The sequence below is a fragment of the Rutilus rutilus genome, assembly GCF_951802725.1.
Source record: "Rutilus rutilus genome assembly, chromosome: 9".
Classification (NCBI taxonomy): domain Eukaryota; kingdom Metazoa; phylum Chordata; class Actinopteri; order Cypriniformes; family Leuciscidae; genus Rutilus; species Rutilus rutilus.
The window spans coordinates 27,187,885-27,203,079 of NC_140223.1; the positions used below are offsets into that span (position 1 = coordinate 27,187,885).

General features: G+C 36.5%; 1 protein-coding gene across 1 annotated transcript; it reads left to right on the forward strand.

Annotated features, from left to right (window-relative positions):
• The first annotated feature begins 3,966 nt into the window (after window positions 1–3,966).
• Window positions 3,967–9,239, forward strand: LOC311297670 (rhomboid-related protein 4-like). Its single transcript, XM_084420056.1, has 5 exons — window positions 3,967–4,284; window positions 6,601–6,753; window positions 6,969–7,248; window positions 7,830–7,962; window positions 9,047–9,239. Exons 1-5 carry the CDS (start codon window positions 4,282–4,284, stop codon window positions 9,171–9,173), a joined length of 696 nt encoding a protein of 231 aa, XP_084276182.1. The 5' UTR covers window positions 3,967–4,281; the 3' UTR covers window positions 9,174–9,239.
• The last annotated feature ends 5,956 nt before the right edge of the window (window positions 9,240–15,195 follow it).

Below are 15,195 nucleotides of genomic sequence, written 5' to 3' on the forward strand. Positions count from 1 at the left end.
CTGATCCTGATCCAGAGACTGAGCTTCACGTCACTTCTGCCGATCCAGAGACTGAGCTTCACGTCACTTCTGCCGATCCAGAGACTGAGCTTCACGTCGCTTCTGCCGATCCAGAGACTGAGCTTCACGTCGCTTCTGCCGATCACTTCTGCCGATCGGGTACCAGCTTCAGTCCGGCCCTGATGGCCGCAGGTTCTGACATGTGTGCAAAATTTCAAGAGTTTTTGAGCATGTTAAGGGCCCCAAAAGTGGCAAAAAGGCAAAAAAAAAAATAATGAAGAAAAAAAATATATATAGCTGCGAGCAGCGATTGCGGGCCCAAGCCGGTGGCACCGCCACCCTGGTGCCTTTAGTTACACTAAAGGCACTATATATATATATATATATATATATATATATATATAATACACTATATATATATATATATATATAACAAAACAAGATATATATATATATATGTGTGTGTGTGTAACAAAAAATAAATAAATAAATAAAAATATAGATATATATAGATACAATAGGCCAACCTGACTTTGAACACAAGAGGGCAGTATAGCACTATGACATCATTTATTTATTTTTTGGACTAAAAAAAACATTCTGGATGTTTTTAAACTTAAACAATTATTAAATTGAAAAAAAAAAGAATAAAATGGGTTTAGTTCTGATATTTGTATAATTTTATATAGAAATAAATGGTGTATAATTACATTTTTAGAAGATAGGAGGTTTTTAGTGTTTCCTTTTTTGACATTACTTTAATCCCTCGCCATAGCAAAACCGTTTGAGATATTTAATATCTGTTTACAATTTAGCATCTTTAATCTTTTTCATCATGTTGAAAAAGTTTGGTGGGAATAAAATAAACCACTTAAGAGTAGTGGGTAAAAAAAAAAACAGAGGCTGATTTTGCAAAGAAATCCACATTCAAACCAAAATATCTGACTTCCTGTTACTCAGAGCTAATTACTGTAAATTAGAAAATTGTCCAGCTCGATGAGACCAATATGTGTACTGATTTTTGTGACTGTACATAAAATGAACCCCCTCACTTTTGTCAAAAGCATTTAGAAAGTGACACACATCCTGCTGCCAGTTGGTGGCGCTATAACATTGACTCACAATAGTTACATACATGTGATCGGCCTCTTACCACGAACACACTGCTGAAGTTTCATCAAGATCAGTTAATGTATGCAGAAGTTATAACACTTCGTTTTTATCTTTTCTCGCCATAAATTCGTTTCCTCGCCACGGCCAAACCGTTCGAGATATCAAAAATCCGTCCGCAGTTTAGCATCCTCAATGTCTTGACTTCATGCTGACCGAGTTTGGAGTCAAGTGGATGAATTCTCTAGGAGAAGTACATCAAATTCCACAGCATGCGTTTTTCAAACAACCCATAATAGCCGACTTCCTGTTGGGCGGAGCTAATAACTTAAAGTGCGGAAGTTGTTCGGCCCGATGAGATCTATATGTGTACCGAGTTTCATATTAATTCATGCAAGCTTGTTTGAGATATGGACCAAGTTTTCAGAACGTGTTCAAGGGGGGCGCTGTTGAGCCCCCCTGCCACGCCCGGGTACCAGCTTCAGCCCGGCCCTGATGGCCGCAGGTTCTGACCTGTGTGCAAAGTTTCAAGAGTTTTTGAGCATGTTAAGGGCCCCAAAAGCCCCTGAAACCTTGAAAAACAAAGATTAAATGGAATAGACAAATCCCCAGACAATTGAAAGTTGTCTCGCTTGATGAGAACAATATACGTACCAAGTTTTGTGATTCTAGGAAAAACTAAGCCCCCATTTTTGACTAAAGGTGGCACTACTAAGCCATTCCACCACGCCCGTTTCTGAAACTTTGCACATGTCTACTGGCTAATAAATGTGATGTGTCTGTCGAGTTTCATCCAATTTCAAGCATGCTAAGAGTCTCAAAAGCATCAAAAAAGAATATTAAAGTTTGATGCGTTGCCATGGCAACAGTATCTAAGATATCAATAATCCTTTCACAGGTCTACATCTGCCGTGTGTCTACATTATACACATAAAGTTTGAAGCAAATCGGGTAAAAATAAGAGGGTGATTTCAAAGCATTTTGAAAGTGGCAAACTTCCTGCTGCCAGTTGGTGGCGCTATAACTTTGACTCACAATAGTCACATCCATGTGATCGGCCTCTTACAACGAACACACTGCTGAAGTTTCATCAATATCAGTTAATGTATGCAGAAGTTATAACACACTTCCTGTGTCCCATTATTCGCCATAAATTCGTTTCCTCGTCACGGCCAAACCGTTCGAGATATCAAAAATCTGTTCGCAAGAATTCATCCTCAATGTCTTGACTTCATTCACACCGAGTTTGGTGGTGATCGGATGAATTCCCTAGGAGGAGTATTTCACATTCCATTGTATGCGTTTTCCAAACAACGTATAATAACCGACTTCCTGTTGGGCTTTTGTAAAACTTAGAGCACGAAAGTTGTTCGGCCCGATGAGATCTATATGTGTACTGAGTTTCATATTATTACATGCAAGCGTGTATGGGTTATGCAATGCAATTTTTATAAAAAAAAAAAAAAACACGTATGTCTGTATTAAAGAAAAAAATGATTGATAAACATGTATTTGGAATGGAATTAAATAAGTACTTTGGGTGTCTTGTTCAAGGGCGTAACTTTGGGTCTATCATTGGGGGGGTTATACTCGTGGCATATTTATTAATTTATTTATTTATTGAATAATTTTCTTGTGTAAAAGGTAACACGCTAATTTGCCGTTCCTGTATTAGAAATACATTGTGATACTTTTACTGATTTAGGCTACTTAACGTAAATGCAGCTGTTCACTTGACTATTTATGCCATAATGACACAGTAGTTAAATTAAGTGTTTAAGCACTAGCCAGCAGTGGCAGCTTCCACTTAATTTATTTTTTGTGTGTTCAATATCTTATAAAAAATTTTTAAAAAGAACTTAAAGATTAATCAATTGCATCGCTGTATTGGCACCTACATGCAGCAAATGTATTATGCACAATCAACTCTCAATACATTACACAATACAGGGTGGCACACTGGAGTGCAGCTTGCACCTTTATTCTGAACAGATTTCACATATTGGTGGGCATCACCAAAACTCACCATCCACTAACAAAATCTATTTATCTTTTAATAAGATACCTAAAATACGTTGCGCATACAGCTCAACTAACGCGATCGTTGTAAAGGTGTTTGAACAACAAAACACATCCACTTGCACATATTTGACAATCGGAATATCAGATATATCCTGCTATAGCTAACAAATTTGTGAAATTTTGAATAAAAAAGGAAATAAAAGCAGATCATCAGTCATTCAGCACTATTGTGGCTGCGGTGTGACAAGCAGTGAATGACGCGTCTCCATGGGAACCATAAAGTGATACTACGATCAATAATGGTCGCCTTGAAAAACTTTTAAACTTACATGTGAAAAGGTTAAGTAAGGCTTACATTTAAACGTGTCTTTGTTTTGTTTTGAGTGTATGGTCAATAAATAAAGGAATTAATAAAGATGGGCACTCTACCAAGTGAACAAACTTGGTAGAGAAAGCGGGTTGGGTAATATCAAGTAGTCGGTGCGGTGGGCGGGGGGTGCATTACAGATTATTTTAAATATGATACTGTCTTGCTGGCAAATTAAATTAATAAAGAAAACGAACAAAAGTATTCATTCGGAATATTTCATATTTATTTTAATCTGAATGATGTGATGATATTGGGGGGGTTATATTTGCTGGATCTGATTTTTGAGGGGGTCATGACCCCCGTAACCCCCGTGCAAATTACGCGCATGGTCTTGTTCATTATATTTATTTTAATATAAAAGCAACAGAACTTAAATTAGGCTACATCCAGTTTATTAGCAACACATGTGCACGAGCGTGAATCCCGCGATATCCATCTTTGATCTCACAGGTGTCTGATCCACTGCGAGAAGAGAGAACTGTCCGTCTTGCCTGCGCTTTTTTCACTCCCCTCACTGCAGCCGCCTCTCGCATACATTTCAGGCGAGGCTATAGGCGCATCTCAAACAAGCCTACTTTTTCGCTCGTCTACTGCTTTGAAGTATGCGGTTTCGAACTCATGGTGAAATGAAAGTAAAATCTGACGTGTCCTACTCTTTTTATTACAGTCTATGGTCCTACTGTTGATTGCTAATATTAGGACTCGGAATCGCTTGACACAACATCCAATTTACAACGTAACTTCGAGCATTCAAAACAGCAGCTGTACATTCAGATGTAATGGTAAGTCATAAATGCACAGTAATTCTGTCTATGTAGCCTAGAATACTTTATTTATTCTTCAAAATAATAGTGATTTGTATGTATGTAGTAGGCTAGATAAGATCACATGCGTGATATTTATGGAAGGCATTTTCTGCCAAAATTAAATAAATCAATTAAATGATAAAAATGAAAACTAAAACCAGATTAACCATTTCAATCAGGGTATCCGTCCATTCCAAAATCCGTTTTCAATTAAAAAAACAGAAAACGAAAAAACTAATAGTTTTTTAATTTATCATTTTATTGCCTTTGATTAATATTTAGGCCTACTTATATTTTTCTATTCTGCCAGACACATAATCTACTCTAAATAATGGATTTTAGAATTTTGATACTTTGTTTTCCAATTTGAAATGAAATAAGCAGAAACGGGGAAAACGGTCGCTATCTCAGGCTGAGTACAGAAGCGAACTGAAATTGAGCGTAAGTACGAAGTCTGACGTAGTCAGGCTAACATATTACTTGTGTTTTTTTTTTTTTATACTGTATTATAAAATGCCCAATAACAAATAAATAAAATATATTTGGAATTGCCCTTTAAACGAAGGCTCAGTTTGTGGTTCACACTTGATTAAAAACAACAAAAACAATAAAACAAAGACAAAGTCACTTATATTAAACACTTTTTTATTTATGTTTTTGTTAACAGAAGAAACTGCATATACAGTTTTTACAGAGCTTTTTATTAACGCTCACACAATAATAGTGACACATTTCATATTCAAATGTAAAGTTTAATTGTCATTTTATTTCCTCTTTTATTTCACAGTTTTAGTTTTCGTTTTCATTTTCAAAGACAACCTGTATGCAAATTCTATGTTAATGAGTAAGTGGGGCTTATTCAAATAACCGTGCAACAGACACGATACGATTGAAATATGATCATATTGTAATCGAGAAGAGTCATGGCGAAATCTGAAGTCAGCTTTTGCGGGAAGCTGCCGCAGCATTGGAACGAGTAAAGAACAACACAAACCAGACTGTCCAGCAAGCGTCAAACCCTCGGCTCACTGCAGTTCCTCAGCCTGAGTCGCGGGCATCTTCAGTTGCCAGAGAAACTATCCAGCGTAAGTAGGCCGTAATGATGTTAGACTACTAGACCATAATCGATGAGGAGGATTCGGCAAGATGGCGGAACGGGCAAGCAATACTTTCTGAGCTCTTGTTCACCTGCTACGAAATTTTTAATTCAAAATTCAATGTGATTGGTTAAAAGGTTTATAAACAGTAAATTGAACATTTAAATAGGATACATATAGCTACTGTATGGGACGTCCCCTACAAAAAATGGCCATTAGTTTTTTTCTACTTATTAGAAATGAGGTCTGTATAGGTGTATAAATTGGAATAATGTAACATATCTCCAAAACGCTGCAGTAAAATGGTTTGATATGAGGCGTGTATACTCTATGGGACGTCCCCTATAAGAACTGACCATTAGTTTTTTCTACTTATTAGAAATAAGGTCTGTATAGGTGTATAAATAGGAATAATGTGACATTTCTCCAAAACGCTGCAGTAAAATGTTTTGATATGAGGCGTACATACAGTATGGGACGTCCCCTAAGAACTGACCATTAGTTTTTTCTACTTATAAGAAATTAGGTCTTTATAGGCCTTTGAAGTAGTAAAATGTGACATATCTTCAAAATGCTGCAGTGAAATGTTTTGATATGAGGTGTGCATACTGTATGGGACGTCCCCTATAAAAACTGAACATTAGTTTTTTTCTACTTATTAGAAATGAGGTCTTTATAGGCCTCTGAAGTCGAATAATGTGACATAACTCCAAAATGCTGCAGTAAAATGTTTTGATATGAGGTGTGCATACTGTATGGGACGTCCCCTATAAGAAATTGCCATTAGTGTTTTCTACTTATTAGAAATAAGGTCCGTATTTCCAACTATTTTAGATTTAGATAAAATACACAACTTCATTTAATGACTCTAAAAATGTCTATCTGTCAAATCTGTGTGGCAAATTCACATCGAAATAGACATGAAACGTTGATGACTCATCCTGCACCAGACAGTTTTTGTCCAATCAGATGCTCTCTAGAATGGAATGCCCCTCCCCCAATACCAATTTCAACAGACAGACTTAAGTCATGCTTCATGATTTGACATGCTTTACATGCTTTACAGACAGATGGTAGGAATTGCACTGTTATTTGAACACATTAATGTAAAAGAAGCAGTCTTTCAAGAAATGTAAACTAAAACTTTTACATAGATAAAACACTATGTGTATGAGAATGTGGTTGTGTGTTTTAGATGCGCAACAGACAAAGGGGATCCAATCTCGGCCTGCTCCTGCTGGCCTCTCAGGTTTTCCAGCTGGGAAAAGACAACATCCTACCCGTCACTCTTGCAACACTGGGCCTCAATGTCTACTTGTTCCTGTTTCCTGCCAAACCCCTCCTACAGGTAGATGTTATTATAACAAACTTCAACACAGAGCACATCCAAAATGGGTTTTTGCCACATCTGCCGATAGCAACTGAATGTAGAAAATTTGCCGATAACCATTCAACTTTTGCATTATTTTATTTAAAAGGTTGGTAAAAGTTGTAGACACATTTCTTAATATGTTAGTGCTGATAAGATGTTTTGTAAATCTGGTCTGTTTGTATGTTTTTCAGACGTGTTTGAGCGTTCGGGAGGCGTACTGGAATGGAGACTGGGCTCGTCTGTTGCTGTCCCCGTTTCACCATGCTGACTACATGCATCTATACATGAACATGCTCTTCTTCATTTGGCAGGGCATCAAGCTTGAGAGGAAACTGGGAGGCGCCTGGTTTGCGTACCTGCTGTCTGTCTTCTCTCTGCTCACCGGATTGATCTACCTGCTCCTGGAGACAGGACTGACACGGATGACGGAAGACTCGTCGTATAGTCTGCATTGTGTGTTGGGGTTCTCAGGTGTGTGTTGTGTTGGATCATGATAACAATATGACAATTTAAAAGTACTGTTTTCCATTTTAATATATTTTTAAATGTAATTTATTCCTGTGATCAAAGCTGTATTTTTCAGCATCATTACTCCAGTCTTCAGTGTCACATGATCCTTCAGAAATTATTCTAATATGCTGATTTGCTGTTCAAGAAACATTTTTCATTATTATCAATGCTGAAAACAGTTGTGCTGCTTCATATATTTCATAAATCATGATTAAGAATTAATCTTTGATTAATAGAAAGTTCAAAAGAACAGCATTTATTTGAAATAAAAATCTTTTGTAACATTGCAAGTGTCTTTACTGTCACTTTGATCAATTTAATGTATCTTCTTTGTGGAATAAAAGTATTCATTTCTTTAAAAAAAAAAAAAACTTTTGAAAGGTAGTGTATCTTTTACTATTCTTATTATCTATTCACATTAATCCTGTGCATTGGTGTAAAGAATAAAAATGGAGTGGAACAAAAGAAATCAATTAATTTATAGATGAAATGTTTATATTTCTCTAGTAAGAAATAAGCATTGCAGCTGTTTGTGGTTTCAGGTGTTCTGTTTGGGATAGCGGTGGTGAATAATCATTATCATCCAGACGGAGCCACGTACATCATGGGGCTGCCCATAGCCAATCGCTACTCTTACTGGGTGCAGTTGGTCCTCATCCATGGCATGAATCCGGGGTAAGCATGACACTAATTTCAAAGACACTAGAGAAAAACAGTAATACTATTAGATTTAGGCCAATCCCGATATAGGGACCTTTTTTCCCTCGTCATGCAAGACATAAGCAGTGCCCCACATTTCATTTATGTCTGTATTATTTTTTTTAATAATACTTTTTTTTTTTTTTTGCTGTTTAAAAATCCATTTGCCCAGCCATAATTTTCTAGCTAGAGCAGGAAATGAACCAACCAGCACATTCATAGAGAGGTATTTTTCCACTTTTTTTTTTTTTTTTTACTGTGAAATGACAGTTCCATGTTTTTATTAAAATCAAGAAATACAAGTTCAATATGCACTGAATCCAGTAAAATGCATTTATTGTTTGCATAGTCTAATAAAGGAAAATAAACTAGTCGCTACTAAAAGAAATGTATATTAGTATAAAATGTGATTTTTACCTACTAGCCTGTTATTCAGTTCATAATATTTAGCAGACTGAACAGATGAGATGGCATAGAGTAAATTATCTTGTATCACTCAAAACTGGGCAAATTAAGGGAACATTCAGTCTCACAGAGCCTGTCACAATTAACAAAGCTTATTGCCATTTTAAAACATGTTATTATCCAACATAATGGCAAATAGGCTTTCCAAAGAATGTAAATCAACATTTACGTTGTATAATAGTAGTACATTTATCTCTCTCAAGGTGATGATACACAGGGCAACTTTTTGAGCAATGTTGCTGGGCAATCTTGCCAAGCGATTGTTGCTTGGGCACTTTCCCATTGAAAATGGGCAATACATTTCTATCTGGATAATTTTTTTTCAATCGTGGGCCTTGTGTCTCATCTGGTTGCCCATTGACGGCAACATTGCCCTGCAACATTGCTCAAAAAGTTGCCCTGTGTATCATCACCTTCACTTATGTCCCACATTGTCCCGCAAAATCACATCTACATCCTGCAACAGAGCAATAACCAGGTGGTCACCGTAATTACACTACAGACCATATGACATCGTTTTTTTCAAAACTACGTTTTGATTTATTGGCCTAGGATCTGATTCACAGCTTATATTAACACACTTTCACTCTTGCAGGACGTCATTTGTTGGACACCTGGCTGGGATCCTGGTTGGGCTTCTCTACACGAAAGGACCACTAAAGAGGCTCATGAAAACCTGTGCATGTAAACACAACAATTTGAGTGTTCTTGTGTGTGTTTGACATCTTTGTACCTTAAAGGGCTGGCATAATGCCCTTTTCACAAGATGTAAAATAAATCTCTGATGACCCCAGAGTGTGTATGTGAAGATTTAGCTAAAAAAAAAAATAGATATTTTTATATAGCATTTTAAAGTTGTCACTCTTTGAGGGTGAGCAAATACGCACTGTTTTGTGTCTGTCCCTTTAAATGCAAATGAGCTGCTGCTCTCTGGGCATTTTCAAAAAGAAAAAAGAAAAAAAAGAAGCCTTTTATGTTTAGACCGTCAGACAAAGATGGAGAGACTCGAGAAGAAGTGACAACATGTAGACAACATTTCTGAATGGTTTGTTGATGAATTTATGTAGCTTATGTGTAGTTATCTTCTAGTCATTGATTAGCAAATTCTGTCTTTATAATCTAAAAATCGTGTTCTGGGCTAGCCTGGGTTTCCCCATGCTGCCTTGAGCGCAACGCGATTTTATTCACGCTGCTAGGCAGCCTGGATACCATGGACCAGATTTTCGCCTCAGCGAGGGGACCAATCACAGAACGGGGAGGGAGCAGCAAGACGATGACGACGTCTATGCGACACACCGAAGCAGTTTGTTTATATCTATGGATCCAACATGGCATCAGACGCGAAGTTACCTTTCGATGCAGCCTTAGATAGTGTTCTAAGTAGTTTAATCTTCTTCAGCCATCGTCTTCCTCGTCGAATTTCTGTCGCTCTGCATAAGTCATCTGGTATAATTGAAACGATTGGCTATGAGCTATGTACAGGCGCATTTGATAGACATTCATAGCGCCCAATAAACGGCTCTGGGCATTCGTAAACCACGCCTCAAATACGAGAAAATGAACATGTGGTTCCCAGACCATGTCTCAATGAGAAAGAGGTCTGACGTAAGCCAGGCTAGTTATGGGCGGGGTTTATGTAAACTTTAGGGTTGGTGATGTCACTAACACGGGAGGAAGCTTGTGTAGTCCCTACCAGCCGTTTGTTGTAGTCCTTAAAGGGATACTCCACTGTTTTTTCATATTAAACTATGTTATTCCCTTAACTAAGACTACCTCTCTCATCTCAGTGCGTGCACTTAATCGCTCTGGCGCGCGGTGACACTCTTATAGCACTTAGCGGATAGCACTTAGCTTAGCCCAGTATATTCAATGGTATCTAACAGCAATGAATTTAGAAGTGACCAAACACATCAACGTTTTCCCTATTTAAAAACAGTTACACGAGTAGTTACACGACCAAGTATGGTGACACAAAATAAAAGAGGATCCTCTTGATCTTCCAAGAGGATCAGGCGTGACTTTTTACTGCGCCGAGTCGAAGTACTCCCAAAAGTGCTATTCCGCCATACATTATAGTTATCCTTTTTAACCCGCTTAGAAAAGCGCCACGTTTTTTTTTTGTGTCACCATACTTGGTCGTGTAACTACTCGTGTAACTGTTTTCAAATAGGGAAAACGTTGATGTGTTTGGTCACTTCTAAATTCATTGCTGTTAGATACCATTGAATATACTGGGCTAAGCTAAGTGCTATCAGAGTGTCACCGCGCGCCAGAGCGATTGAGTGCATGTACTGAGACGAGAGAGGTATGTATCAACTCGTCTTAGGGAATAACATAGTTTAATATGAAAAAACGGTGGGGTATCCCTTTAAAAAGCAATTTCTTTAAAAGAAAATATCTCCCATTGCTTTGAACTTTGGGCACTGTGACTTTGCAGATGTTGTTTATGCTCAAACAGCAACATTACACACTAAGTAAAGTTAGAAAAGTGAAATCATAATCAACCACCCCTTTAAATATGTTAATACTGTACGCACTACATTACTGTTCAAAGTTTGGAGTCAAGGATGTGTTAAAGTGATCAAAAGTGACAGTAAAGATATTTATAACGTTACAAAAGATTTCTAAAAAATCCTGAAAAAAATTGATCAGTTTCCACAACATTATTAAGCAGCACAACTGTTTCCAACTGTCAGGATCATGTGACACTGAAGACTGGAGTAATGATGCTGAAAATTCAGCTTTGATCACAGGAATAAATTACATTTTAAAATGTATGATTGAATTAGAAAACAGATATTTTAAACTGTATTAATATTCCCCAAAAAATATATATATTTACTGTATTTTTTATCAAAGAAATGCAGCCTTGGTGAGAATACGAATCTTAAAAACATAAAAAATCGTTCCAAACCCAAACTTTTGAATGGTTGTGTATTTATTAGATTTTTATACAGTCCACAAATGAAAAGTGTTTATTTCATTCCGAATGCTGGTTTTCTCTTTGTCAAAAGTGTTAGTGTAAATTACAGTGAGTTATGTTGAAGAAAAAAAAACGTGGGATATTTTAGTGGAAAGAAATCACTTCTCACATTATTTCCTGCTTAAATGGACTAGTTGCACCGCGTTCTAGTTAGTACATATCGGGAGTTTCTGGTTAGAGCGTTCAGCGCACCTTTTTTAAAAATTATTATTATAATTTTTTTATTATGGTTCAACAACACAAACAAAAAGGTACATTAACAAATATCTCCATACCACCGCAGTTGTTCATCCTTAGGTTGAGCTTAGCTAGTACAAAGGACAGACAACTCATAATAAAACAAACAAATAATTAAATAAAAGAAATACAAAAAGAAATAAAATGAAGAGTAAATCAATCAGAAGGGGCTTTTTAAATTAATTTAAACGTATCCAGAAGAGAAATCAAATTAAGGGCTTTCTGATTTTTTACAAATTTTAAAGATTTGCACAAGAATTTAACCTCATTCATCCACTGATTAAAGTTTGTTTTAGATTTAAACCATCTGCATTTATGAATGAAAAACTTTCCAAAACATAACAAGAAATTAATAACAAACTCGCAATATTTGTTTGCCAGACAGACACCAAACCTAATCAACTTCACCATGAGGGGTGGGATTTAAACCCTCCTAGACTCTAACCAATTCTGCACCTTATTCCAAAAGTGTTGCACCATATCACAATAAAAGAAGACATGCTCTAAATTTTCAATATTTATTTCACAAAAAAACACAATTATTCACATCAAAATTAAATTTCAATCTTAAAAATTCATTAGTAGGATAAATCTCGTTTAAAATCTTTAAGCACATATTCCCGTCTAATTGGGTTTGGGTAATAAGCCTGTAAAATAAAACTTCTGATGATTCTGTTTGTGCATTTTTTATCACAGAAATCATAACCTTCTAAGAAGAGCTGTCTCAATTGTGGGGAGATTTTGGATGTCTTCTTTGATCATTAACCTTAAATGAATTGGTATGGCTCTGATCATTCTATTAAAAAAAATTACGGTACACTGTAATTGGAATTTCTCACAAAACTCTCTATACAATAACACATTTCCATTATCATCCAAGAAATGGGCAATAGCCCAAATCCCTTTAGATTTCCATTCCTCAAGATATACAGATTTTCTGCCAAACTTTATATATCTACTATTCCAAATTGGAGTGTTGTGAGGCATGAAGTTATGTTTGAACAATAGTTTCCAATAGAGCAGCACTTGCTGATGGAAGGCTGAAAGTTTAATTGGCAACGAGGTACACTCAAAGTCACAACATAAAAAGTTTATTCACCCCAGTTTGTTAAAGATAGCATTGGGGACAATAAACCAAAACGAGTGGCTATTTTGAATGAAGGATTTTAACCATTTCAATTTCAAAACACCATTCATAATGTCAAAATCGATTGCATTCACACACCATTCATAATGTCAAAATCGATTGCATTCACACCACCGTCTTCATATTTTTTTTATCATGTCATCCTTTCTTATGTACTGACACTTATTCCTCCAAATAAATGTAAAATTCACCTTATTTATTAATTTAATCATTTGTGTCGATATGGGCAAGGAGAAAGCAGGATAGATGAGTCTGGACAAACTATCCATTTTAGATAAAAGAACTCTTCCAAAAATTGTAAGATCCCTCTGCAGCCATCTATTTAGTATGGACTTACATTTATCTATGTTATTCAACACATTTTTATTCTCCATAACATCTTTATCTTTAGAAATAATAATTTCTAAAGATAAAGTTCCCAAATATTTAACTTCCCTTTTAATTTGTATATTAGATAATGACTGCAATGGAGGAAGGAAAGGAAACTCTTGCAATGTTAACATTACACATTTGTTTAGGTTTAAATGTAGCCCCGAAGCTTTAGAAAACTGGTCAATACAATGTAAAGCTATTGGAATTTGATATTCATTTTTTAGAAACAATGTTGTGTCGTCAGCAAACTGACTTATAATTATTTGTCTATCCAACACTGTTAGGCCTTCAATACCATTATTTTTAATCAATATAGATAATAACTCTGCAACCATTATAAATAATAATGGTGAGCTACCATCCCTGACGAATCCCCCTTTTAATTGGAAATCTTGAGCAGGTTCCATGCCCTGCACAGAGCTATTGATTCCATTATATAGCATTTCAATTAAGTTTATAAATTTTACTCCAAAACCAAAATGCTGCAAGGTTTTCAAAATAAAAGGATGCTCAACAGCATCAAATGCTTTGTAAAAAAAATAAAAATAAATAAGAAACCCACTCTCTTGAACCACTTCACTATAATCAAGTAAATGTAAAACCAATCTCTTATTATGAACTGACCTTCCTCCCAAAAACCCTGACTGTGTCTCACTAATTATAGAAATACCCTTTTTCAGCCTAGCAGCGATAGCCCCAAAAATTTTGTAATCAATGTTAAGCAAAGTGATAGGCCTCAGATTGTCTAAGACTCTTTTATCTTTACCAGCTTTTGGAATCAATGTAATCAAACCTTGCTTCACACTTTCAATCAATTCTTTTTTTTCAATACCTTCTTTTAGGGCACAGAATAATAGATTTCTCAAATCTCCCCCCCCCCCCCCAAATTTTTTTTATTAATGAGCCCATCTGTCCCTGGGGATTGTTTAAAGTGTAAATTGCAGGTTAACCACCACAGCCAATTAATGTGTAAATTAAAGTGCGCTATATGTATATATTTAATTATTTCTGTCTTAAAATGTGTTAAAATAACATTTATTGGGGTTTCTTCAAAGGTAGTGTGTTTTTACAGTGACTGGGTGATGACGTCATAAGAGGCACTCGCAACCCATACTCTGCTAGACTCTTACTGTATTATGGCTATTTGGAGAACGACTGAGGATGTGGGAAACCATCAAATTCTTTATGGACCACAGCCCTACAATTTTTAACCGGTCAGGCGTGAGAGAGGGGAGGAAATTGCCAGGAGCCATGGCACTCAAAGAGTTATTAATGCTTGGTGTGAGGAGAATGAGTGGAGGGTTGGCCAGGTGTCCTGGTGAGCTACGTTAGAGCTAGTCTAGGCTAGCCTGGTGCAAACTTAACCCGGATAATATGGGAACAAGCCAGTCTTTTCAAAATCTTGCCGTCATGTAGAATAGCAAGGAGGGACAACGAATTTACTTGGTGTCAGTCCAAATCAGAGCTGTAGAGATGCACACACTGCACAGGCACCAATCGCTAGTCTTATCTACGCCTCAAACGTCATGTAATACCCTTCCTCAATCCACGCTTTATCAATTTCTCACGATTTAATTAGCGATGTTTATTGTCAGAAAAGAAAAAGAGAGATCGATGTCCCCATCACTGTGTTTGTGTGGGCTATGCCACCCAGTTGAATCAGCAGTGGAGAGTATGTGCTGCCGTGAGGTGAACGCGTTTTGGAGTTTAGTGGAACAGCTCGACCTGCGACCGGCTGATCTGACGTGCCTGAACCCGTTTGTTTTGCGAATAGCTTATTCTCATTTCAGGCAGGATCATGGTCCCCTTGAAGTCAGCACACACGAGTATGTTTACAATTGAGTTATTTTATCCATAATTTTTTTATGAAATAAAACATACAACCAACTTTTCTGTAGTTATGTAAGGCATCTATAGCTTTCAAAGAAATACAACATTGAAGAGTACCATACTTAATGCATGAGTATTTACATTTAGATAAAAACCAACATCAAGTTTGCTACAT